Raw genomic sequence first — 22,500 nt, forward strand, 5'->3', positions numbered from 1 at the left:
AGGTCTCCACGCAGCTTCTCTTCTCCAGGCTGAACAGCCCCAACCTTCTCAGCCTGTCTTCATACGGGAGGTGCTCCAGCCACCTTATCATCCTCATGGCCCTCCTCTGGACTCGCTCCAACAGCTCCATGTCCTTTTTATGTTGAGGACACGAGAACTGTACGCAGTACTCCAAGTGAGGTCTCACGAGAGCAGAGTAGAGGGGCAGGATCACCTCCTTTGACCTGCTGGTCACGCTGCTTTTGATGCAGCCCAGGATATAGTTGGTTTCTGGGCTCAAGCGCACACTGAAGCCGGCTCATGTTCAGTTTCTCATCAACCAACACCCTCAAGTCCTTCTCCTCAGGCTGCTCTGAATCTCTTCTCTGTCCAACCTGTAGCTGTGCCTGGGATTGCCCTGACCCAGGTGTAGGACCTTGCACTTGGCTTGGTTGAACTTCATGAGGTTGGCATTGGCCCACCTCACATAGCGTCTCCAGGTCCCTCTGGATGGCATCCCTTCCCTCCAGCGTATCAACTGAACCACACAGCTTGGTGTCATCGGCAAACTTGTTGAGGATGCATCAATCCCACTGTCCATGTCGCTGACAAAGATGTTGAATAAGATCGGTTCCAACACCGGCCCCTGAGGGACACCACTTGTTACTGGTCTCCAACTGGACATCGGGCTGTTGACCACAACTCTTTGCATGCGGCCATCCAGCCAGTTCTTTAGCCACCGAGTGGTCCATCCATCACATTGATGTCTCCAATTTAGAGACAAGGATGTCATGCGGGACATCCTTGGCATATAATGGGCAGCACAAGGTGATGTAATGTAGTGCAGACTGGCACAGCACACTCAGTGTGTCAGGAGGAGCCCTTGCTACACCAGGGACACCACGTCTGCTCTAAACACCCAAGCAAGAACGACAGGGTGCTCAACACCTTGGTACAAGCGGTACGCAAACAGCGTGCGGGGCAGAGGCACATCCCAGACCAAAGGCAAAGGCTGGTCCAAAGGCCTGACTTTGCAAAGCTGAGATCCACCACCCCGGATCTCTCCCCATCTCCTCACTGAGCAGACACAAATCAATTGTCACAGGGCTGCACACGCAGAGCCCTTCAGCACATCACTTTGAGAAGCATCCCCATGTGCAGGCTGCAAGGTTTGCTGCACGGAACACGAGCATTGCACAACTCCACTTCTTGTTCCTTGATGCAGATCTTTGCCTCTTCTCCACTAGAGTTTGAGCCACCCCTTCCCCTCCAAGTGAGCATTTGCTGTTGGAGCAGGAGTCGCAGGGGAGGGGGGCAGAAAGGCCTGGCCAGAAGCAGGGCGGCAGCAGGATCAGCCCTCCCCAGGCCACCCCACAGCCACGGCCGGGCAGAGCCCTGCGGAACCCACATCCTCAGGTTGTGATTTCAGACAGCGTGTCATGAGCAGTGATTCCAGGCGGCCGCTGAAGGGCTCTGCCACCCGCAGCCACAGGACATGGACGTGAGTCACTGCTCGGGCAGGTGGTTTTCTGCCGGATCAGCTCCTTCATCCAACTCCTCCCACAACCGCAGGATCGCTCCATCTGACACGAGAGGAGTGGCAGCACCACGCAGCCGGGGAGGACGGACGAGCAGGACCTGCTGCTGCTCCTGCTCCAGACGTCTGCCTGCAGACAGGCATTAGCAACCTCCTTGAGAGTCCCTGCAAGCACTGCAGAGCAGACTCAACCACAACTACGGTTGACTTTGGTCCACTGAAGGAGCTGGTGATCAAACCGGGATTACGTGTGCTGAGCTGTTCAGCTGAACGTTTCAGGTTCCTCTCCAAAGGAAGATTAAAACTTCTCTGCGTTTCTGGTCAGTCTGTATTCATCCTACTACGGACGTGAAGGCAGAATATGGGCCAGTGGTTTATTCACCTATGGTAAAATTACCTAATCTATATTCTTTTCTACCCTGCAACATCTGTGATTCATATGCAAAATCCTTTAAGAAACACCCAGAAAGTTTACATATGCATCTTCTGGCAACATCCCTTAAGAAAACAAAGGTCACATTCACACTTAGATTCAGCCCAGCTTCTAAACACTGACACGAGCAAATGCTACAAAAGCACAGCAAAAAGCATCCAGGAGGGCTTTGACATCTCAAATCTTCATCTGGCAGCAGCCTGCAGACTAGTGGAGAGGAAATCAACCACGTGGTCTTCCGCTGCTAAGGCCTGAACATTAGTTTGGGATTATTTCTTGCTCTGTTGCGATCTGGAAGGGATAATTAAAGGTTCATCTGGAAAGAAGACACAGGCAGAATGGAGCACTCAATGGCTGCAGCGTCCACGTGGTTTTCCAGGACATTAGTTTCTGTTCCTGTAGCTGAAGGCCTCATCTTAACTTGGTGCCACTAACAAGCATTGCAGCCTAAAGATGCCCTCAGCTACTCATGAAACACCATCCTCCCTCCGAGCTGTGCCCAGAACAAAGCACTTTTGGGGAGCCCATGAGAAGTGTGAAGGAAGTAAATGGACTTGTATTCTTCCAACGTAGATAAAGAAAAACCAAAACTTAGAGGGATCTTCTTTATATTCTCATTTTTGTAACCTCCAAACTAATGATGGTTTTGGCTGCCAGTTGCACCCTTGTGAAGATGCTCAAGGCCTTGATGGGACTAATGGGAGGATATGTGGGTGTGCAGCTGGGTTTTGGAGGCAAGAGGTCACTGTCCTGTGTGGCAAGGATACAACAGGATAGGGTTTGACATCCTATGCAGCACATGATAAGCAGGAGGATGATCCACAACTCCAGTAACTACACTTTGCTTTTGGAAAGAGAAACAGTGTGCTCAGACTGTTAGGGGACTAAGGTCATTCTGCCAACATCATATAAAGTGTATGCAGAGAACTTTGGGTGAAAACCCAAACATTGCCTCAGCTGTGGTAAGACTATGCTGTCCAGGTGAAGTGACCAAGCCGAAAACAATATTCTCACCAGCAGCAAGCCAGCCACTTAATGAACACAAGGGATTTCACCAAGTGCCTAATAGGTGCGTTCCTTCAATCCTTCACAGTATCTTAAAGTAAGCCCTACTAAACCCAAAAGATTAGTCTGGATGATGACAACACTAGACTGCTTTCACAAAGCATGTTTGGTTGGGGCAGAAAAACCCCAAATGGTGACAAGTTTCCCTATGAACATGTGCCTGCAGGAATGCAGACCAAAAAAGAATGAGTAAAGACAATTTGTACCAGAAAACTCTAGGAAGACAAACAGGCACTTGTACAATCTGTGCCCTGTGTAGGGATTTTCAAATCCCTGAGTTTATCGTTAACCACTGCTGGCATTGTTTTCCTCTGAAATAAATATGAAATGTTTCAAGGAAATAAAACCAGGAAGATGTAGGTGATGCGAAGAACAGTTTTATTTGTGTTTAAAGCAGAACACAAGGGCAAACCAGTGTCAAGAAACAGGCACCTCTTTCCAAACTGAAGCACTTGGTGCTCTTCTGGCTTGTGACACATGGACCGAGCACGTGCAAGGAGCCAGGAGGGCTCTCGTGCAGGGGAAGACTGTCCAGGAAGGACGTGGCTGAAGAACAGAGGCTCAGACAAACTGGGCACTTCACTTGGTTTTGCCTTAGTCATCAAGGGTGAGCAAGCTCTGAAACAGAAGTGAGAGCTCAGCACCTTCCCACCGGCCCCGGTACAGAGAGCAGTAGCCAACAGGCTGGAACATCGAGGCAAGGCCTGAGAGGCCCGTAGCAATGAAGCGGGGCGCGGTGGACATGTGGTACCTGCCCAAAGGCACCGTGTGTGAGCAGCTGCCTGGGCTCTGCTCTGTGACTCGTGCCCAGGGCTTGCTTTGCACAGAGAACACCACTGAGAACATGCCATGTGTCTGGTCACTGGTCTGCCTGAACCAAAGCCTCGCAACAGGGCAGAGCTTCCACAGCTCGCGTTAGCAGAAATCTAGACTCCAGCAATGAATGGGGACCCAAACCCAGTTACCCTACGCTCGCTCTTAACGGCTGCACTACGGAGGAGAGAGAAGAAGGGGTCTTTCCCATGGGCCTAGGCCACAATGTTGGAGGTGGAATCTCCAGAAGGGAAGTGGATGTCATGGGCAAGGCAGGGCCCACAGGGTTCCTTTCCAAAATCCACCAGGAAGTTCTTGTTCACGGTCAGGCCTCCCTTCTCAGTGTCCACATCAATCTGCAGCATGACAGAGCCTTCCCTGCAAGTGGACAAGAGCGCAGCTATTACACACAAGCAAACCTCAACCAACTGAAACACTTGTGCTCTCCCCAGCTAAACCCTGGCACTGCAGCTCCACACGGGCAGCGGCTGCTCCGTGCCCAGGCAGAGATGTTTGCGAGTTGACTGCATGGGGAAGTCAACAGGAAGAAGCTATGGGAGGATGTGGGGAAAATCTGTCCCCCTGCAATCACACACGTACCCCTGTAGCCCCCCAGACGAGGAACCTTCTCCGTTCCTAACACGGAGGCCATGCGAAAGAGGCCCTTGGCCTCCCCAGCATTTCTTACTTGACCAGGTTCGGGTAGAACTGCTTGTCCCATGTGCTGTAGAAGGAGTTGGTGACGTACAGCCTCTTGCCATCCAAGCTGAGCTGCAGCCTACTGGGGCCGCCGTACACTCTCTTGCACTGAAGGCACAACAGACAGCAGGGATGTTACTGCCTCTTGCTCTGCACAGCCAAGCACAAGCAGGGGCAGAAACCCTGGGCAGAGAATTAGCAGAGCAAAGGACACCCGAGGGCAAAGAGAGCAGACTCACCTTGACCACCAAGGGCTCGGGCTGCACTTCAGCTCTTCATCTCTGCACACAGCCACGGGTCCACCTCTGAGGATGCTGCCTCCCACAAACACCTATAAGCGAGGCAGGGAGAGACATGTTGTCTGGTCATCTACCCACCAGCATCTCTGCTAAGGAAGCCACCAGTGCAAGCCCTTCTGCCCCTGCCTTACCTGTCCCACCAGCCTGGGCTTGCAGTTCCTGGAGAGCTCGTATTGGCGGATGTCTCCGTGCAGCCAGTTGCTGAGATACAGGTACTTGTCATCCAGAGAGATGACAAGGTCGACTGTGAAGGCTGGGGCAGAGAAACAAAGAGCTCCAGAGAAGGCAGCATCAACAGAAACGTGCCCTGCATCGAGCCCCAGCTCTCGTCTCACCAGCTGAGGGGACACAAACCTGGCATCTTGGGCATAATCCATCCCGCCACTTCCTTGGCTGGAATCCGGATCACCTCCTCCACTGCCCAGTTGTCTCTCTGCACAAGAGACACAGGCACCGCACCATGAGCGCTCCTGCTGCTCGCACAGGGCAAAGCTGCCTGGGGAAGGCTCCCCCTGCACGCAGCTACTACACGAGCACTTGCCTCGCACTTGTAGAAGCGGTAGATGATGCCGCTCAGGGCACAGCTGACGTATCCCTCGGCGGCATCGGGGTTGTGCAGGAATTTAACGCTCAGGGGCAGAGAGTCCTCCCCCAGGTCAAAGCACTGTGTGAGGGTGCGGCAGGACAAGTTCCACACATTCAGGCGGCGTCCATAGACCCCTGAGGAAAAGGAAAACCGAGTCAGAACAGGAGGGGTCCCACGGGCACGAGCCCCTCCCCAGGATGCTCACAGACAGGGACAGCCATGGCAGCGACGAGCCAGCATCAGCAGAGAAGCTGCTGTGAGGTAGGAGCAGTGGGAGCACACAGGGACCAGCCTCACTTAAGGGCAGATGCTGCACGTCCTCTAGCAGTGCCTGTCAAATGGGCCGTGTGGGGAGGAACCTGCCTGTGCCCCTCTCCAGCTCTGGAAGTTTCTCTGATGCCATCGACACCCTCCCACCCCCCGGTGAGTGCTGGCTCAGCACTTGCACCCGTATTCCCTCACCTTTCTTCAAGTCGTCGGGATTAAAGCCCCATCCCGCACGTTTGAGGGCCATCCCAGCAGAGCTGATCAGAACATTGTGGCGTGGCTGGTACCAGAAGTCGTATCCACTTGGGGGGGCCTCGCACTCGTTTTCCCAGTTCCCCTTCAGCTCAAAGTCTGTCCATCCAGCACTATAAATCCACCTGGGATGCAAAAGGGACGCATGGAAGAAAACCCATACTCCACTTCCAAACCTGCCATTGGCTCAGGGAGCTACTCCAGGGCAAAGTACCTTTGGAGTTGCCAGATGGGTCTCCAACGTTGGCAATCAGAATGTCACCGTTAGGCAGGCTGCGAGGCACGTTGAGGTACCCCTTGTTGCACTTCCAGAAGACCTCCACTGGCTCAATCGTCTGGGAAAAGTTGACACAAACACACTTCAGCCTCCGAGTGCTCAGCTCGTTCCACACGCCCTGACAGAGCCTTTGGCCACCAGACGGATCTCTCCTGGACCTCTTCTTTTCAAGACCTCACTCTTGCTAGGGCCTGCTCCTCCTTGCAGAGGAGCACCGAAGGCTCTGAGCTCCCTCTACACAGACAAGAATGCGGCAGCACCTAACTCAGAACAGCTTGTCTGTCTGTGCTGTGACTGCCAGTTATCAGACTCTCTCTGAAGGCAAGAGGCACAGAAAGGAACGCAACGATGATGGGAGCCTCCCTTGCTCTGGAAAGGAAAGAGCTGAGAGGGAAACGGGACCCAGCTCTCTACAATCAGGGTGGAAGAGAAGATGAGGAGAGAACCCTTCTTCCCTGTGTATTATTCCAGAAGCAGCAGTTCCCAACTCCTTCCCAGAAACTTGTCTCTGCATCACCTTTTTGGCATACCTTACACAGCCTGGGAGCCCGGCACTGGGAACCCACATCCACCACGTAGATGCGGGAGGAAATCAAAGAGGGAAGAATCAGCTTGGTCCTTTGCGTGTTGACATTGTCAAAGCAGGTGCAGCCAGCGCTCCACCCCGAGGAATGCAGCTCGTCTTTGAGGTTGGGCATGGGCAGGCGGTGGATCACCTAGGCAGTCAAGGCAGAGTTAGGGTAGCGCAGGGAGCAGGGACAAACGGGCACCCTAATGCTGCACATGCTTGGGTCTTGGTAGCCTCCATTTGACTGGGGCTGGCACTGCCTCTAGAGACTCAGGGAGGAGCAGAGTGCTCCTTGCACTGGCCACTGCTCTTCGTTAGGGAACTGTGGGCAGCTGAAGAATGGGAGATCCTTCCAAGAATTCCTCACCCTGTGCAACTACAACTGAGGAAATCATGTTTAGGAAGAAATGATGATTATCATCCTGACAGAAGTGGTGCACTGCTCTGCAAAGTCCTCCTTAGAAGGGACCTCAAAATGTGGTAAAACTTTCAGATGGCTACATTGGCTTTAAAGTACATTTTCTTCTAAGCTTTTGTAGAAGTGGGCTGAAGTACCAAAGCTCTTGCACTAATGGGTTCTCAGGTCATATATACACCCTTGAAGTAGATAACCTGCCTTTGCAGCCTTCAGAGACAAGTGAATGCCCACTCCCGTGTAGGATGAGAGCAGGCAGGGTGGTACAGCGCACAACAGAACATCTCTGACATGGCAGCACCACAGAAACGTCCTGAACTCTGCAGAAGGACTGGATACCCTCAAGCACCTGGGTCACTAGAGACCATTTCTGGCTCACTGGCAGCACCAAATGCTCTGGAAGTGAGTTGGGAAGTGAGTCAGAACCAACTTGTCCCCGGGACACAGAGATGGAGATGATTCAACTAGATCCAGGCATAAAGGGACAGCAGAAAGAGAGCAGAAAGGTGAGATTCTCAGTGAACAGCATCCCTGTCCTGCACATAACACCAGTGGAGAAGCAAGAAGTAGACCTATCATGACAAAACTCACAAGGGATTTCCCAGAGCGGTTTTGCAGGACACAACCAGGATGTAGTGGAAAAAAAATGAAGCCAGAGTGGTTGAGACAAAAAAATGCAGGAAGATAAGAAGTTGCAATGCTTAAGCAGAGAGCTGGCAGGAAGGAATGGCTATCAACCTGATTTTCCCCAACAAAAAAGAGTGAATGTCCTGAATGTGGAGGCACTACAGAAGCACAAAGCCAGCAGCTGGTTGCCAGTCACCAGTCCAATAAAACCAGTCAAGACACAGGTACCTGGCCGTAATGTGGAGATCTGGGGTTGAGATCCACAGTGGCAAGGTAGTCAGGCTGGTCGATGCACGTTTCCCTGTAGGTGCAGGTCACATAGGCAACCTCCTCTCTAGGAGCTGGGTACATAGAAAGCTTGTGTTAAATACGCCATGAACCAGCCACAAAGAGAAAAGACAAGTTTCCACAGATTCTCAGACAGCACTGAGCTTCTTTTTCTGGATGCTGCAACCTCCCTACTTGTAGTTGCACTAGAAGATCCATTCCAGCCGCAACTATTCTATTCTCTTCTGTTCTGCTCCTCCCTGATCACTGACCACTGTCCAAGCCTGGCTCCTTTACTGACCCAGAGATAAGAGAACAACAAATGTGGATCTCCAGAGTCTGAGTTTTCTCCTGCTAGGAGAAGGGACTGGGCATACACAGCACCCAACGATGGTCTCCACCAACACGGAGTTCTTTCCCAGACCACCCATTCCACAGCACGCTCGGGAGGACTTGCCTTTCACAGCATCCGGGCAGGTGGGGTACTCGTAGCACTGAGCTCTGCATCTGTCTGGTTTGAGAAGAAGAGAAGAACAACATGAGAAATGTCCATCCTAAAAGGTGCCTATTCAGAAGACTCTGTCCCACCTGAGGGACCTTCTCCCACCCCAGCTGTCAATGGTGACCACTGTGACCAGCAGCTACTGTCGTTATGGCACTGACAGATCACAGATCCAGGAGAGGAATCCTCCCTAAAGTGCCAGCGGGGCTGTCACGGATCAAACCACAGCTCAGTTCCCTTCTGCCCTCTCTGAGCCCGTCCTGATCCCCTCCTGATCCCTTCCCTGTTGGTAGTAAAGGAGTGAGAGCCTCCACCGAGCACCACGCCAGGACTGAACATCTGGCCTGGAAAGCGACTCTGGCTTCTTGTCTCCCTGACAATGCCCCAGCAGAAGGGGAGGCTCCCTCAGCAAGGACGCTACAGCCACATGGAAGAAGCTTTCCAAGGCCAACAGAAGCCCCCAGCAGCAGATGGGGAGGGAGACAAGAGAAACCTTTGGTACCAGTGGGACAAAACGCCCAAGTTGAGTCCCACCTTTCTCCTTCCTGCAGCACTCAGAGGAACAAAGCTACCAGTCCCCAGGTGGGACTCGCTTCCAAGGTGGGATGTCTGCAGACTCCAGACAGGGGCTGGAGCCAGAGGCAGGAGGGGACAAGGAGCTGCCGTGGCTGTGGGGAGGCTGCAGAGCATCTCTTACCCATGCTGAAGGTGATGGTTCTGGTTCACTCTCCTCAAGAGCAGAGGTGCTGGAGCTGGAGGTGCAGCTTGCTGTCTGCCTCACTGGAGTGGGTTGTGTTTGTGCCAAGGCTGCTCCGAGGGGGCCTTATATACAAGGCAAATGGGTGGGGGGACAAAGCAAGCTGCCAAGGGAGGAGCATCACTCCTAAGCGTTTGGGAGGTGCCAGACCAGCACCTGTGGCTTGTTTCCGCCTTGCCAATCACCAATCTAGGGGAAAAATCTGCTGCTCCATGCACGTCTCTTCCTTAAACACAACCTCCCATATCTGATCCTGGGGCTCTGGTGATTTCCAATGGACTTCTCCAGGCTTGGAGGCCTCCAGAGCCCCACGAGAAACAAGGTAATTAAGGCCACCCCCCATAGCCAGGTTCCCACCATCCAAATGTGCAGTGGCTGCAAATTCCAGGCAAGGGATGAGAAGCCCTCAGATCATCAGCCCCACCAGCAGCCGCCTGGAGATTACAAACTTGGAGCACACCGAGGTCACCAAAGGCACTCTGAGACCTGGACCCTGACAGAAGGCACTGCCCCGTCGAGGGCTGAAGGCATCATGGCTCCCTGGGCTCAGTTCAACAAGCCAGGCTCAGAGGGACTTTCTGAGCTCTAAGGGCTGCAAACTGGGGTACAGCACAGGCTCAGGAGAGGGAGGGGCTCCAACACACCAAAATCAGTGAGGAGCTGCTGACATCTCCCACGCAGCTAGAAAACACAGCAGGCTAGGAACGGGTGCCTCAGGAAATACAATCTGTGCAGCACCTATGAGGTCAAGACCTGCCGCTGCCTCTCAGGGTTGCATCTCCATATGGGAAAGGCAGCCCACCTGTGGAAAATGGAATCTCTAGGATTTGGGGCAACTCAGCCAGTGGAACAGTGCCTGAGCAGTTCTTTCCTCACCACTCTGGTCAATGGGCACCCCAACCCCACTGCAGGCACTAACACCGCAAAGTGCCTGGCACCAGCGCAGCTGAGTTTCACACAAACTGGACTAAACTGTCACAGAGCACCCAGGGGAAGAGCAGAGATCTCTGTTAAAGGGCCTGAGGTGTTGGGCGAGGAATTTTGGAAGAAGGGTCCTCTCCTGACATCCCCACCAGCCTTGCTACACCAGCTGCCTAACTAAAGCAGGAAGAAAACTCCAAGCGCCGCACATCATGAACAAGTGTCACATCTTGTGGCAGAACTCCTCAATCAGTGGGGCACATTACATGGGATAAGTAATTGCTCCAATGCTGGAATGCAGAAACATCTGACAGTGCCATTAAAGAAGCCCTTGGGAGATCTTAATCACAAGAGAGGTCAGTTTAGCCCATCTCGCTGGGCTGTAATTATACAGCTTCCAGAGCAGCACTTTAAACATGGATGGGTGGCCACAGGAGCATCCCCAACGCTTGTCTGTTCAGTCAGTGAGGAACATCAAAGTGCTGCATTGCAAGAACCTGGGATTCATTTAGCAGAAAGCCAGCTCAACAGTTTCAGTGCAAGGGGCGAAGGCAGAGAGGAGGGGGACTTACCACAGCTGGACACGTCGTGCCGCCAGCTGATGTATGGTTATTACTAACAGGCGCGTCCAGGTACATCAGTGGTGCTTCCCAGGGACAGCTTCAAGACTGAGCCTGCCTCCTGCAGCACTTCTGTCAATGCTCTGCTTCACAGACTGACACCCACACAGGTCACAACCTTCCGAGTGGGTTTTGGCTATACCTGCACAAGTGTAAGCAAAGAATCTGCCTCTATCACCAGTTTTCAGGGGCAAGCTCTTCCACGTGTCCTACGGGCAGCAAGCTTGTCTTGGGCTCACAAAACAAGAGACAATGTTGGGAACCAACCACCCTTCTGATCATCACCGGGCAGATTTCAAGACCTTACACCTCAAAGATCAGAAGGAAGCCCTGAGCCCAGGAGCAGTTCCATAGCCAGAGGCAGTTGTCCTCCTCAGGCCAACTCAAAACAGCCTTTCCCTCTTCTCTGCACAGAGCTCACCACTGCTCTCCCATGCTGCTCTGAGCTGGGCCAGGGAGAGGGCCAGGCGTTGTACCTGACTTGCTGCAGCCCTTGTTTGCCTGCCTCGCAAGAAGCACAACCAGGCCCAAGGACGTGCGAGAAGCTCCTGCTCCAGCAGAGGCAATTTCAGGTGCTCGGCTGATGCTTCTGAACATGCTTCTGCTGTCACGATGTGCATGGCTCACTGCACCGTCTTCTTGCGCCTGCACACCCGGTAATTAAAAACTTCATTAGCCTTCCACTCATTAGCTAAGTTTGCTGGTCATCCTTGTTGGCTTTCCTTGGTGACGTCTTTGGCATCCCTCACAAAACCAAGCTGTGGGGTGTAGAGTTTTCTAATTAAAACTGATAGTAGGAAGGATAAGAGCAGGCTCAGCAGCACCAGCAGCACCAGCAAGCCATGGTTAGCGGAGAACACAATCACTGTGGTCTGCTCTGGGCCCAAGGGAAAGCTCCCCGTGATGGGCAGAAATGGGAGGCCATGACATGGAAAAGCAGTCAGGCTTCTCAGGACAGCCCACACTGGGCTAGCAGCTCCTCCCTCCTCTCACCCGTTTCTGCAAGCCCTGATAGGGAAGAACACGCTGTAATTTTGATAATGGGCAGCACAAGGTGATGTAATGTAGTGCAGACTGGCACAGCACAGTCGGTGTATCAGGAGGAGCCCTTGCTACACCAGGGACACCACGTCTGCTCTAAACACCCAAGCAAGAACAGGGCGCTCAACACCTCGGTACAAGCGGTACGCAAACAGCCTGCAGGGCAGAGGCACATCCCAGACCAAAGGCAAGGCTGGTCCAAAGGCCTGACTTTGCAAAGCTGAGATCCACCACCCCGGATCTCTCCCCATCTCCTCACTGAGCAGAGACAAATCAACCATCACAGGGCTGCACACGCAGAGCCCTTCAGCACATCACTTGAGAAGCATCCCCATGTGCAGGCTGCAAGGTTTGCTGCACGGAACACGAGCATTGCACAACTCCACTTCTTGTTCCTCAAGGCACCTCTCTGCCTCTTCTCCACTAGAGTTTGAGCCACCCCTTCCCCTCCAAGTGAGCATTTGCTGTTGGAGCAGGAGTCGCAGGGAGGGGGCAGAAAGGCCTGGCCAGAAGCAGGGCGGCAGCAGGATCAGCCCTCCCCAGGCCACCCCACAGCCACGGCCGGGCAGAGCCCTGCGGAACCCACATCCTCAGGTTGTGATTTCAGACAGCGTGTCATGAGCAGTGATTCCAGGCGGCCGCTGAAGGGCTCTGCCACCCGCAGCCACAGGACATGGACGTGAGTCACTGCTTGGGCAGGTGGTTTTCTGCCGGATCAGCTCCTTCATCCAACTCCTCCCACAACCGCAGGATCGCTCCATCTGACACGAGAGGAGTGGCAGCACCACGCAGCCGGGGAGGACGGACGAGCAGGACCTGCTGCTGCTCCTGCTCCAGACGTCTGCCTGCAGACAGGCATTAGCAACCTCCCTTGAGAGTCCCTTCAAGCACTGCAGAGCAGACTCAACCACAACTACGGTTGACTTTGGTCCACTGAAGGAGCTGGTGATCAAACCGGGATTATGTGTGCTGAGCTGTTCAGCTGAACGTTTCAGGTTCCTCTCCAAAGGAAGATTAAAACTTCTCTGCGTTTCTGGTCAGTCTGTATTCATCCTACTACGGACGTGAAGGCAGAATATGGGCCAGTGGTTTATTCACCTATGGTAAAATTACCTAATCTATATTCTTTTCTACCCTGCAACATCTGTGATTCATATGCAAAATCCTTTAAGAAACACCCAGAAGTTACATATGCATCTTCTGGCAACATCCCTTAAAGAAAACAAAGGTCACATTCACACTTAGATTCAGCCCAGCTTCTAAACACTGACACGAGCAAATGCTACAAAAGCACAGCAAAAAGCATCCAGGAGGGCTTTGACATCTCAATCTTCATCTGCAGCAGCCTGCAGACTAGTGGAGAGGAAATCAACCATGTGGGTCTTCCGCTGCTAAGGCCTGAACATAGTTTGGATTATTTCTTGCCTCTGTTGCGATCTGGAAGGGAAAATTAAAGGTTCATCTGGAAAGAAGACACAGGCAGAATGGAGCACTCAATGGCTGCAGCGTCCACGTGGTTTTCCAGACATTAGTTTCTGTTCCTGTAGCTGAAGCCTCATCTTAACTTGGTGCACTAACAAGCATTGCAGCCTAAAGATGCCCTCAGCTACTCATGAAAACCCATCCTCCCTCCGAGCTGTGCCCCAGAACAAAGCACTTTTGGGGAGCCCATGAGAAGTGTGAAGGAAGTAAATGGACTTGTATTCTTCCAGACCGGCAGGATACATGGCCCAAACATGTGCTCCAGGCACCATGGACTGGAGGATGCCCACTGAAGGCCATGCAGGCCTGACGGGAGGATGCGGCCACAGCTTTGGTGCTGCAATGAGAACTACAAGTCCAGCTCAGTCCAGCAGCTGAGACAGGCCAAAGGCAAAGCAGAACACAGCACGCAGGCGGATAAGCTGAGGTGGACACTCAGCAGGAATCATGGGGAAATGAGGCCCTGGCTGACATCTCTCTAACGTAACAGAATGAAAAGAGCAGCTCCATAGCCAGAGCTAACTGTCCTCCTCAGGCCAACTCAAAACAGCCTTTCCCCCTTCTCTGCACAGAGCTCACCACTGCTCTCCCATGCTGCTCTGAGCCCATCGGAGGCAATTTCAGGTGCTCAGCTGATGCTTCTGAACATGCTTCTGCTGTCACGATGTGCATGGCTCACTGCACCGTCTTCTTGCGCCTGCACACCTGGTAATTAAAAACTTCATTAGCCTTCCACTCATTAGCTAAGTTTGCTGGTCATCCTTGTTGGCTTTCCTTGGTGACGTCTTTGGCATCCCTCACAAAACCAAGCTGTGGGGTGTAGAGTTTTCTAATTAAAACTGATAGTAGGAAGGATAAGAGCAGGCTCAGCAGCACCAGCAAGCGATGGTTAGCGGGAGAACACAATCACTGTGGTCTGCTCTGGGCCCAAGGAAAGCTCCCCGTGATGGGCAGAGATGGGAGGCCATGACATGGAAAAGCAGTCAGGGCTTCTCAGGACAGCCCACATTGGGCTAGCAGCTCCTCCCCTCCTCTCGACCATTTCTGCCAGCCCCGATAAGGAAGAACATGCTATCATTTTGATAATCATAGAATTATAGAATAGTTAGGGTTGGAAAAGGACCTTAAGGTCATCTAGTTCCAACACCCCTGCCATGGGGAGGGACACCTCGCACTAAACCATGTGGCCCAAGACTCCATCCAACCTGGGCTTGAACACTGCCAGGGGTGGAGCATTCACAACTTCCTTGGGCAACCCATTCCAGTGCTTCACCATCTTCACAGTAAAGAACTTCTTCCTAGTATCTAACCTGAACTTCTCCTGTTTCAGTTTGAACCCATCACCCCTTGTCTTATCACTACAGTCCCTAATGAGAGTCCCTCCCCAGCATCCTTGTGGGCCCCCTTCAGATACTGGAAGGCTGCTATAAGGTCTCCACGCAGCTTCTCTTCTCCAGGCTGAACAGCCCCAACCTTCTCAGCCTGTCTTCATACGGGAGGTGCTCCAGCCACCTTATCATCCTCATGGCCCTCCTCTGGACTCGCTCCAACAGCTCCATGTCCTTTTATGTTGAGGACACGAGAACTGTACGCAGTACTCCAAGTGAGGTCTCACGAGAGCAGAGTAGAGGGGCAGGATCACCTCCTTTGACCTGCTGGTCACGCTGCTTTTGATGCAGCCCAGGATATAGTTGGTTTCTGGGCTCAAGCGCACACTGAAGCCGGCTCATGTTCAGTTTCTCATCAACCAACACCCTCAAGTCCTTCTCCTCAGGCTGCTCTGAATCTCTTCTCTGTCCAACCTGTAGCTGTGCCTGGGATTGCCCTGACCCAGGTGTAGGACCTTGCACTTGGCTTGGTTGAACTTCATGAGGTTGGCATTGGCCCACCTCACAAGCGTCTCCAGGTCCCTCTGGATGGCATCCCTTCCCTCCAGCGTATCAACTGAACCACACAGCTTGGTGTCATCGGCAAACTTGTTGAGGATGCATCAATCCCACTGTCCATGTCGCTGACAAAGATGTTGAATAAGATCGGTTCCAACACCGGCCCCTGAGGGACACCACTTGTTACTGGTCTCCAACTGGACATCGGGCTGTTGACCACAACTCTTTGCATGCGGCCATCCAGCCAGTTCTTTAGCCACCGAGTGGTCCATCCATCACATTGATGTCTCCAATTTAGAGACAAGGATGTCATGCGGGACATCCTTGGCATATAATGGGCAGCACAAGGTGATGTAATGTAGTGCAGACTGGCACAGCACACTCAGTGTGTCAGGAGGAGCCCTTGCTACACCAGGGACACCACGTCTGCTCTAAACACCCAAGCAAGAACGACAGGGTGCTCAACACCTTGGTACAAGCGGTACGCAAACAGCGTGCGGGGCAGAGGCACATCCCAGACCAAAGGCAAAGGCTGGTCCAAAGGCCTGACTTTGCAAAGCTGAGATCCACCACCCCGGATCTCTCCCCATCTCCTCACTGAGCAGACACAAATCAATTGTCACAGGGCTGCACACGCAGAGCCCTTCAGCACATCACTTTGAGAAGCATCCCCATGTGCAGGCTGCAAGGTTTGCTGCACGGAACACGAGCATTGCACAACTCCACTTCTTGTTCCTTGATGCAGATCTTTGCCTCTTCTCCACTAGAGTTTGAGCCACCCCTTCCCCTCCAAGTGAGCATTTGCTGTTGGAGCAGGAGTCGCAGGGGAGGGGGGCAGAAAGGCCTGGCCAGAAGCAGGGCGGCAGCAGGATCAGCCCTCCCCAGGCCACCCCACAGCCACGGCCGGGCAGAGCCCTGCGGAACCCACATCCTCAGGTTGTGATTTCAGACAGCGTGTCATGAGCAGTGATTCCAGGCGGCCGCTGAAGGGCTCTGCCACCCGCAGCCACAGGACATGGACGTGAGTCACTGCTCGGGCAGGTGGTTTTCTGCCGGATCAGCTCCTTCATCCAACTCCTCCCACAACCGCAGGATCGCTCCATCTGACACGAGAGGAGTGGCAGCACCACGCAGCCGGGGAGGACGGACGAGCAGGACCTGCTGCTGCTCCTGCTCCAGACGTCTGCCTGCAGACAGGCATTAGCAACCTCCCTTGAGAGTCCCTGCAAGCACTGCAGAGCAGACTCAACCACAACTACGGTTGACTTTGGTCCACTGAAGGAGCTGGTGATCAAACCGGGATTACGTGTGCTGAGCTGTTCAGCTGAACGTTTCAGGTTCCTCTCCAAAGGAAGATTAAAACTTCTCTGCGTTTCTGGTCAGTCTGTATTCATCCTACTACGGACGTGAAGGCAGAATATGGGCCAGTGGTTTATTCACCTATGGTAAAATTACCTAATCTATATTCTTTTCTACCCTGCAACATCTGTGATTCATATGCAAAATCCTTTAAGAAACACCCAGAAAGTTACATATGCATCTTCTGGCAACATCCCTTAAAGAAAACAAAGGTCACATTCACACTTAGATTCAGCCCAGCTTCTAAACACTGACACGAGCAAATGCTACAAAAGCACAGCAAAAAGCATCCAGGAGGGCTTTGACATCTCAATCTTCATCTGCAGCAGCCTGCAGACTAGTGGAGAGGAAATCAACCACGTGGGTCTTCCGCTGCTAAGGCCTGAACATAGTTTGGGATTATTTCTTGCCTCTGTTGCGATCTGGAAGGGATAATTAAAGGTTCATCTGGAAAGAAGACACAGGCAGAATGGAGCACTCAATGGCTGCAGCGTCCACGTGGTTTTCCAGGACATTAGTTTCTGTTCCTGTAGCTGAAGCCTCATCTTAACTTGGTGCACTAACAAGCATTGCAGCCTAAAGATGCCCTCAGCTACTCATGAAACACCATCCTCCCTCCGAGCTGTGCCCCAGAACAAAGCACTTTTGGGGAGCCCATGAGAAGTGTGAAGGAAGTAAATGGACTTGTATTCTTCCAACGTAGATAAAGAAAAACCAAAACTTAGAGGGATCTTCTTTATATTCTCATTTTTGTAACCTCCAAACTAATGATGGTTTTGGCTGCCAGTTGCACCCTTGTGAAGATGCTCAAGGCCTTGATGGGACTAATGGGAGGATATGTGGGTGTGCAGCTGGGTTTTGGAGGCAAGAGGTCACTGTCCTGTGTGGCAAGGATACAACAGGATAGGGTTTGACATCCTATGCAGCACATGATAAGCAGGAGGATGATCCACAACTCCAGTAACTACACTTTGCTTTTGTGAAAGAGAACAGTGTGCTCAGACTGTTAGGGGACTAAGGTCATTCTGCCAACATCATATAAAGTGTATGCAGAGAACTTTGGGTGAAAACCCAAACATTGCCTCAGCTGTGGTAAGACTATGCTGTCCAGGTGAAGTGACCAAGCTGAAAACAATATTCTCACCAGCAGCAAGCCAGCCACTTAATGAACACAAGGGATTTCACCAAGTGCCTAATAGGTGCGTTCCTTCAATCCTTCACAGTATCTTAAAGTAAGCCCTACTAAACCCAAAAGATTAGTCTGGATGATGACAACACTAGACTGCTTTCACAAAGCATGTTTGGTTGGGGCAGAAAAACCCCAAATGGTGACAAGTTTCCCTATGAACATGTGCCTGCAGGAATGCAGACCAAAAAAGAATGAGTAAAGACAATTTGTACCAGAAAACTCTAGGAAGACAAACAGGCACTTGTACAATCTGTGCCCTGTGTAGGGATTTTCAAATCCCTGAGTTTATCGTTAACCACTGCTGGCATTGTTTTCCTCTGAAATAAATATGAAATGTTTCAAGGAAATAAAACCATGAAGATGTAGGTGATGCGAAGAACAGTTTTATTTGTGTTTAAAGCAGAACACAAGGGCAAACCAGTGTCAAGAAACAGGCACCTCTTTCCAAACTGAAGCACTTGGTGCTCTTCTGGCTTGTGACACATGGACCGAGCACGTGCAAGGAGCCAGGAGGGCTCTCGTGCAAGGGAAGACTGTCCAGGAAGGACGTGGCTGAAGAACAGAGGCTCAGACTAACTGGGCACTTCACTTGGTTTTGCCTTAGTTATCAAGGTGAGCAAGCTCTGAAACAGAAGTGAGAGCTCAGCACCTTCCCACCGGCCCCGGTACAGAGAGCAGTAGCCAACAGGCTGGAACATCGAGGCAAGGCCTGAGAGGCCTGTAGCAATGAAGCGGGGCGCGGTGGACATGTGGTACCTGCCCAAAGGCACCGTGTGTGAGCAGCTCCCTGGGCTCTGCTCTGTGATTCGTGCCCAGGGCTTGCTTTGCACAGAGAACACCACTGAGAACATGCCATGTGTCTGGTCACTGGTCTGCCTGAACCAAAGCCTCGCAACAGGGCAGAGCTTCCACAGCTCGCGTTAGCAGAAATCTAGACTCCAGCAATGAATGGGGACCCAAACCCAGTTACCCTACGCTCGCTCTTAACGGCTGCACTACGGAGGAGAGAGAAGAAGGGAGTCTTTCCCGTGGCGCCTAGGCCACGATGTTGGAGGTGGAATCTCCAGAAGGGAAGTGGATGTCATGGGCAAGGCAGGGCCCACAGGGTTCCTTTCCAAAATCCACCAGGAAGTTCTTGTTCACAGTCAGGCCTCCCTTCTCAGTGTCCACATCAATCTGCAGCATGACAGAGCCTTCCCTGCAAGTGGACAAGAGCGCAGCTATTACACACAAGCAAACCTCAACCAACTGAAACACTTGTGCTCTCCCCAGCTAAACCCTGGCACTGCAGCTCCACACGGGCAGCGGCTGCTCCGTGCCCAGGCAGAGATGTTTGTGAGTCAACTGCATGGGGAAGTCAACAGGAAGAAGCTATGGGAGGATGTGGGGAAAATCTGTCCCCCTGCAATCACACACGTACCCCTGTAGCCCCCCAGATGAGGAACCTTCCCCGTTCCTAACACGGAGGCCATGCGAAAGAGGCCCTTGGCCTCCCCAGCATTTCTTACTTGACCAGGTTCGGGTAGAACTGCTTGTCCCATGTGCTGTAGAAGGAGTTGGTGACGTACAGCCTCTTGCCATCCAAGCTGAGCTGCAGCCTACTGGGGCCGCCGTACACTCTCTTGCACTGAAGGCACAACAGACAGCAGGGATGTTACTGCCTCTTGCTCTGCACAGCCAAGCACAAGCAGGGGCAGAAACCCTGGGCAGACAATTAGCAGAGCAAAGGACACCCAAGGGCTAAGAGAGCAGAACTCACCTTGACCACCAAGGGCTCGGGCTGACACTTCAGCTCTTCATCTCTGCACACAGCCACGGGTCCACCTCTGAGGATGCTGCCTCCCACAAACACCTGTAAGCGAGGCAGGGAGAGACATGTTGTCTGGTCATCTACCCACCAGCATCTCTGCTAAGGAAGCCACCAGTGCAAGCCCTTCTGCCCCTGCCTTACCTGTCCCACCAGCCTGGGCTTGCAGTTCCTGGAGAGCTCGTATTGGCGGATGTCTCCGTGCAGCCAGTTGCTGAGATACAGGTACTTGTCATCCAGCGAGATGACAAGGTCGACTGTGAAGGCTGGGGCAGAGAAACAAAGAGCTCCAGAGAAGGCAGCATCAACAGAAACATGCCCTGCATCGAGCCCCAGCTCTCGTCTCACCACCTGAGGGGACACAAACCTGGCATCTTGGGCATAATCCATCCCGCCACTTCCTTGGCTGGAATCCGGATCACCTCCTCCACTGCCCAGTTGTCTCTCTGCACAAGAGACACAGGCACCGCACCATGAGCGCTCCTGCTGCTCGCACAGGGCAAAGCTGCCTGGGGAAGGCTCCCCCTGCACGCAGCTACTACACGAGCACTTGCCTCGCACTTGTAGAAGCGGTAGATGATGCCGCTCAGGGCACAGCTGACGTATCCCTCGGCGGCATCGGGGTTGTGCAGGAATTTAACACTCAGGGGCAGAGAGTCCTCCCCCAGGTCAAAGCACTGTGTGAGGGTGCGGCAGGACAAGTTCCACACGTTCAGGCGGCGTCCATAGACCCCTGAGGAAAAGGAAAACCGAGTCAGAACAGGAGGGGTCCCACGGGCACGAGCCCCTCCCCAGGATGCTCACAGACAGGGACAGCCATGGCAGCGACGAGCCAGCATCAGCAGAGAAGCTGCTGTGAGGTAGGAGCAGTGGGAGCACACAGGGACCAGCCTCACTTAAGGGCAGATGCTGCACGTCCTCTAGCAGTGCCTGTCAAATGGGCCGTGTGGGGAGGAACCTGCCTGTGCCCCTCTCCAGCTCTGGAAGTTTCTCTGATGCCATCGACACCCTCCCACCCCCCGGTGAGTGCTGGCTCAGCACTTGCACCCGTATTCCCTCACCTTTCTTCAAGTCGTCGGGATTAAAGCCCCATCCCGCACGTTTGAGGGCCATCCCAGCAGAGCTGATCAGAACATTGTGGCGTGGCTGGTACCAGAAGTCGTATCCACTTGGGGGGGCCTCGCACTCGTTTTCCCAGTTCCCCTTCAGCTCAAAGCTCTGTCCATCCAGCACGATAAATCCACCTGGGATGCAAAAAGGGGATGCATGGAAGAAAACCCATACTCCACTTCCAAACCTGCCACTGGCTCAGGGAGCTACTCCAGGGCAAAGTACCTTTGGAGTTGCCAGATGGATCTCCAACGTTGGCAATCAGAATGTCACCGTTAGGCAGGCTGCGAGGCACGTTGAGGTACCCCTTGTTGCACTTCCAGAAGACCTCCACTGGCTCAATCGTCTGGGAAAAGTTGACACAAACACACTTCAGCCTCCGAGTGCTCAGCTCGTTCCACACGCCCTGACAGAGCCTTTGGCCACAAGACGGATCTCTTCTGGACCTCTTCTTTTCAAGACCTCACTCTTGCTAGGGCCAGCTCCTCCTTGCAGAGGAGCACCGAAGGCTCTGAGCTCCCCTCTACACAGACAAGAATGCGGCAGCACCTAACTCAGAACAGCTTGTCTGTCTGTGCTGTGACTTCCAGTTATCAGACTCTCTCTGAAGGCAAGAGGCACAGAAAGGAACGCAACGATGATGGGAGCCTCCCTTGCTCTGGAAAGGAAAGAGCTGAGAGGGAAACGGGACCCAGCTCTCTACAATCAGGGTGGAAGAGAAGATGAGGAGAGAACCCTTCTTCCCTGTGTATTATTCCAGAAGCAGCAGTTCCCAACTCCTTCCCAGAAACTTGTCTCTGCATCACCTTTGGCATACCTTACACAGCCTGGGAGCCCGGCACTGGGAACCCACATCCACCACGTAGATGCGGGAGGAAATGAAGGAGGGAAGAATCAGCTTGGTCCTTTGCGTGTTGACATTGTCAAAGCAGGTGCAGCCAGCGCTCCACCCCGAGGAATGCAGCTCGTCTTTGAGGTTGGGCATGGGCAGGCGGTGGATCACCTAGGCAGTCAAGGCAGAGTTAGGGTAGCGCAGGGAGCAGGGACAAACGGGCACCCTAATGCTGCACATGCTTGGGTCTTGGTAGCCTCCATTTGACTGGGGCTGGCACTGCCTCTAGAGACTCAGGGAGGAGCAGAGTGCTCCTTGCACTGGCCACTGCTCTTCGTTAGGGAACTGTGGGCAGCTGAAGAATGGGAGATCCTTCCAAGAATTCCTCACCCTGTGCAACTACAACTGAGGAAATCATGTTTAGGAAGAAATGATGATCATCATCTTGACAGAAGTGGTGCACTGCTCTGCAAAGTCCTCCTTAGAAGGGACCTCAAAATGTGGTAAAACTTTCCGAAGGCTACAATGGCTTTAAAGTACCAAAGCTCTTCTAGTAATGGGCTCTCAGGTCATATATACACCCTTGAAGTAGATAACCTGCCTTTGCAGCCTTCAGAGACAAGTGAATGCCCACTCCCCGTGTAGGATGAGAGCAGGCAGGGTGGTACAGCGCACAACAGAACATCTCTGACACTGCAGCACCACAGAAGCATGCTGAACTCTGCAGAAGGACTGGATACCCTCAAGCACCTGGGTCACTAGAGACCATTTCTGGCTCACTGGCAGCACCAAATGCTCTGGAAGTGAGTTGGGAAGTGAGTCAGAACCAACTTGTCCCCGGGACACAGAGATGGAGATGATTCAACTAGATCCAGGCAAAAAGGAACAATCGAAGACAGTAAATGTCATG

The 22,500-nt window shown here is 52.9% G+C and overlaps 2 protein-coding genes across 2 annotated transcripts; both read right to left on the bottom strand.

Moving 5' to 3' along the window:
• Positions 1-4,042: 4,042 nt before the first annotated feature.
• Positions 4,043-6,920, bottom strand: LOC115602529 (methanethiol oxidase-like). Its single transcript, XM_030473710.1, is given in 11 exon segments — positions 4,043-4,205; positions 4,516-4,634; positions 4,766-4,791; positions 4,794-4,857; positions 4,957-5,078; positions 5,180-5,254; positions 5,363-5,545; positions 5,874-6,029; positions 6,032-6,055; positions 6,145-6,265; positions 6,738-6,920. Coding segments are annotated over 11 exon segments (1,221 nt in total). The 5' UTR covers positions 6,906-6,920.
• Positions 6,921-18,618: 11,698 nt separating this feature from the next.
• LOC115602710 (methanethiol oxidase-like) lies at positions 18,619-21,743 on the bottom strand. The gene is made up of 9 exons (XM_030474083.1): positions 21,576-21,743; positions 20,984-21,104; positions 20,710-20,892; positions 20,199-20,381; positions 20,016-20,090; positions 19,793-19,914; positions 19,601-19,693; positions 19,350-19,468; positions 18,619-19,039 (listed from the first exon to the last, which is right to left on the bottom strand). Exons 1-9 carry the CDS (start codon positions 21,741-21,743, stop codon positions 18,877-18,879), a joined length of 1,227 nt encoding a protein of 408 aa, XP_030329943.1. The 3' UTR covers positions 18,619-18,876.
• Positions 21,744-22,500: the final 757 nt, after the last annotated feature.

Source organism: Strigops habroptila, chromosome 22 (genome assembly GCF_004027225.2).
Source record: "Strigops habroptila isolate Jane chromosome 22, bStrHab1.2.pri, whole genome shotgun sequence".
NCBI lineage: Eukaryota > Metazoa > Chordata > Aves > Psittaciformes > Psittacidae > Strigops > Strigops habroptila.

Excerpts from the sequence above, each read along its gene's own strand:
- LOC115602710 (XM_030474083.1), bottom strand. The coding sequence starts at position 21,743 with ATGCCCAACCTCAAAGACGAGCTGCATTCCTCGGGGTGGAGCGCTGGC. Across the intron at positions 21,105-21,575 it reads GGGCTCCCAGGCTGTGTAAG|ACGATTGAGCCAGTGGAGGT; the intron begins GTATGCCAAAGG and ends AACTTTTCCCAG. Across the intron at positions 20,893-20,983 it reads TCCATCTGGCAACTCCAAAG|GTGGATTTATCGTGCTGGAT; the intron begins GTACTTTGCCCT and ends TTTGCATCCCAG.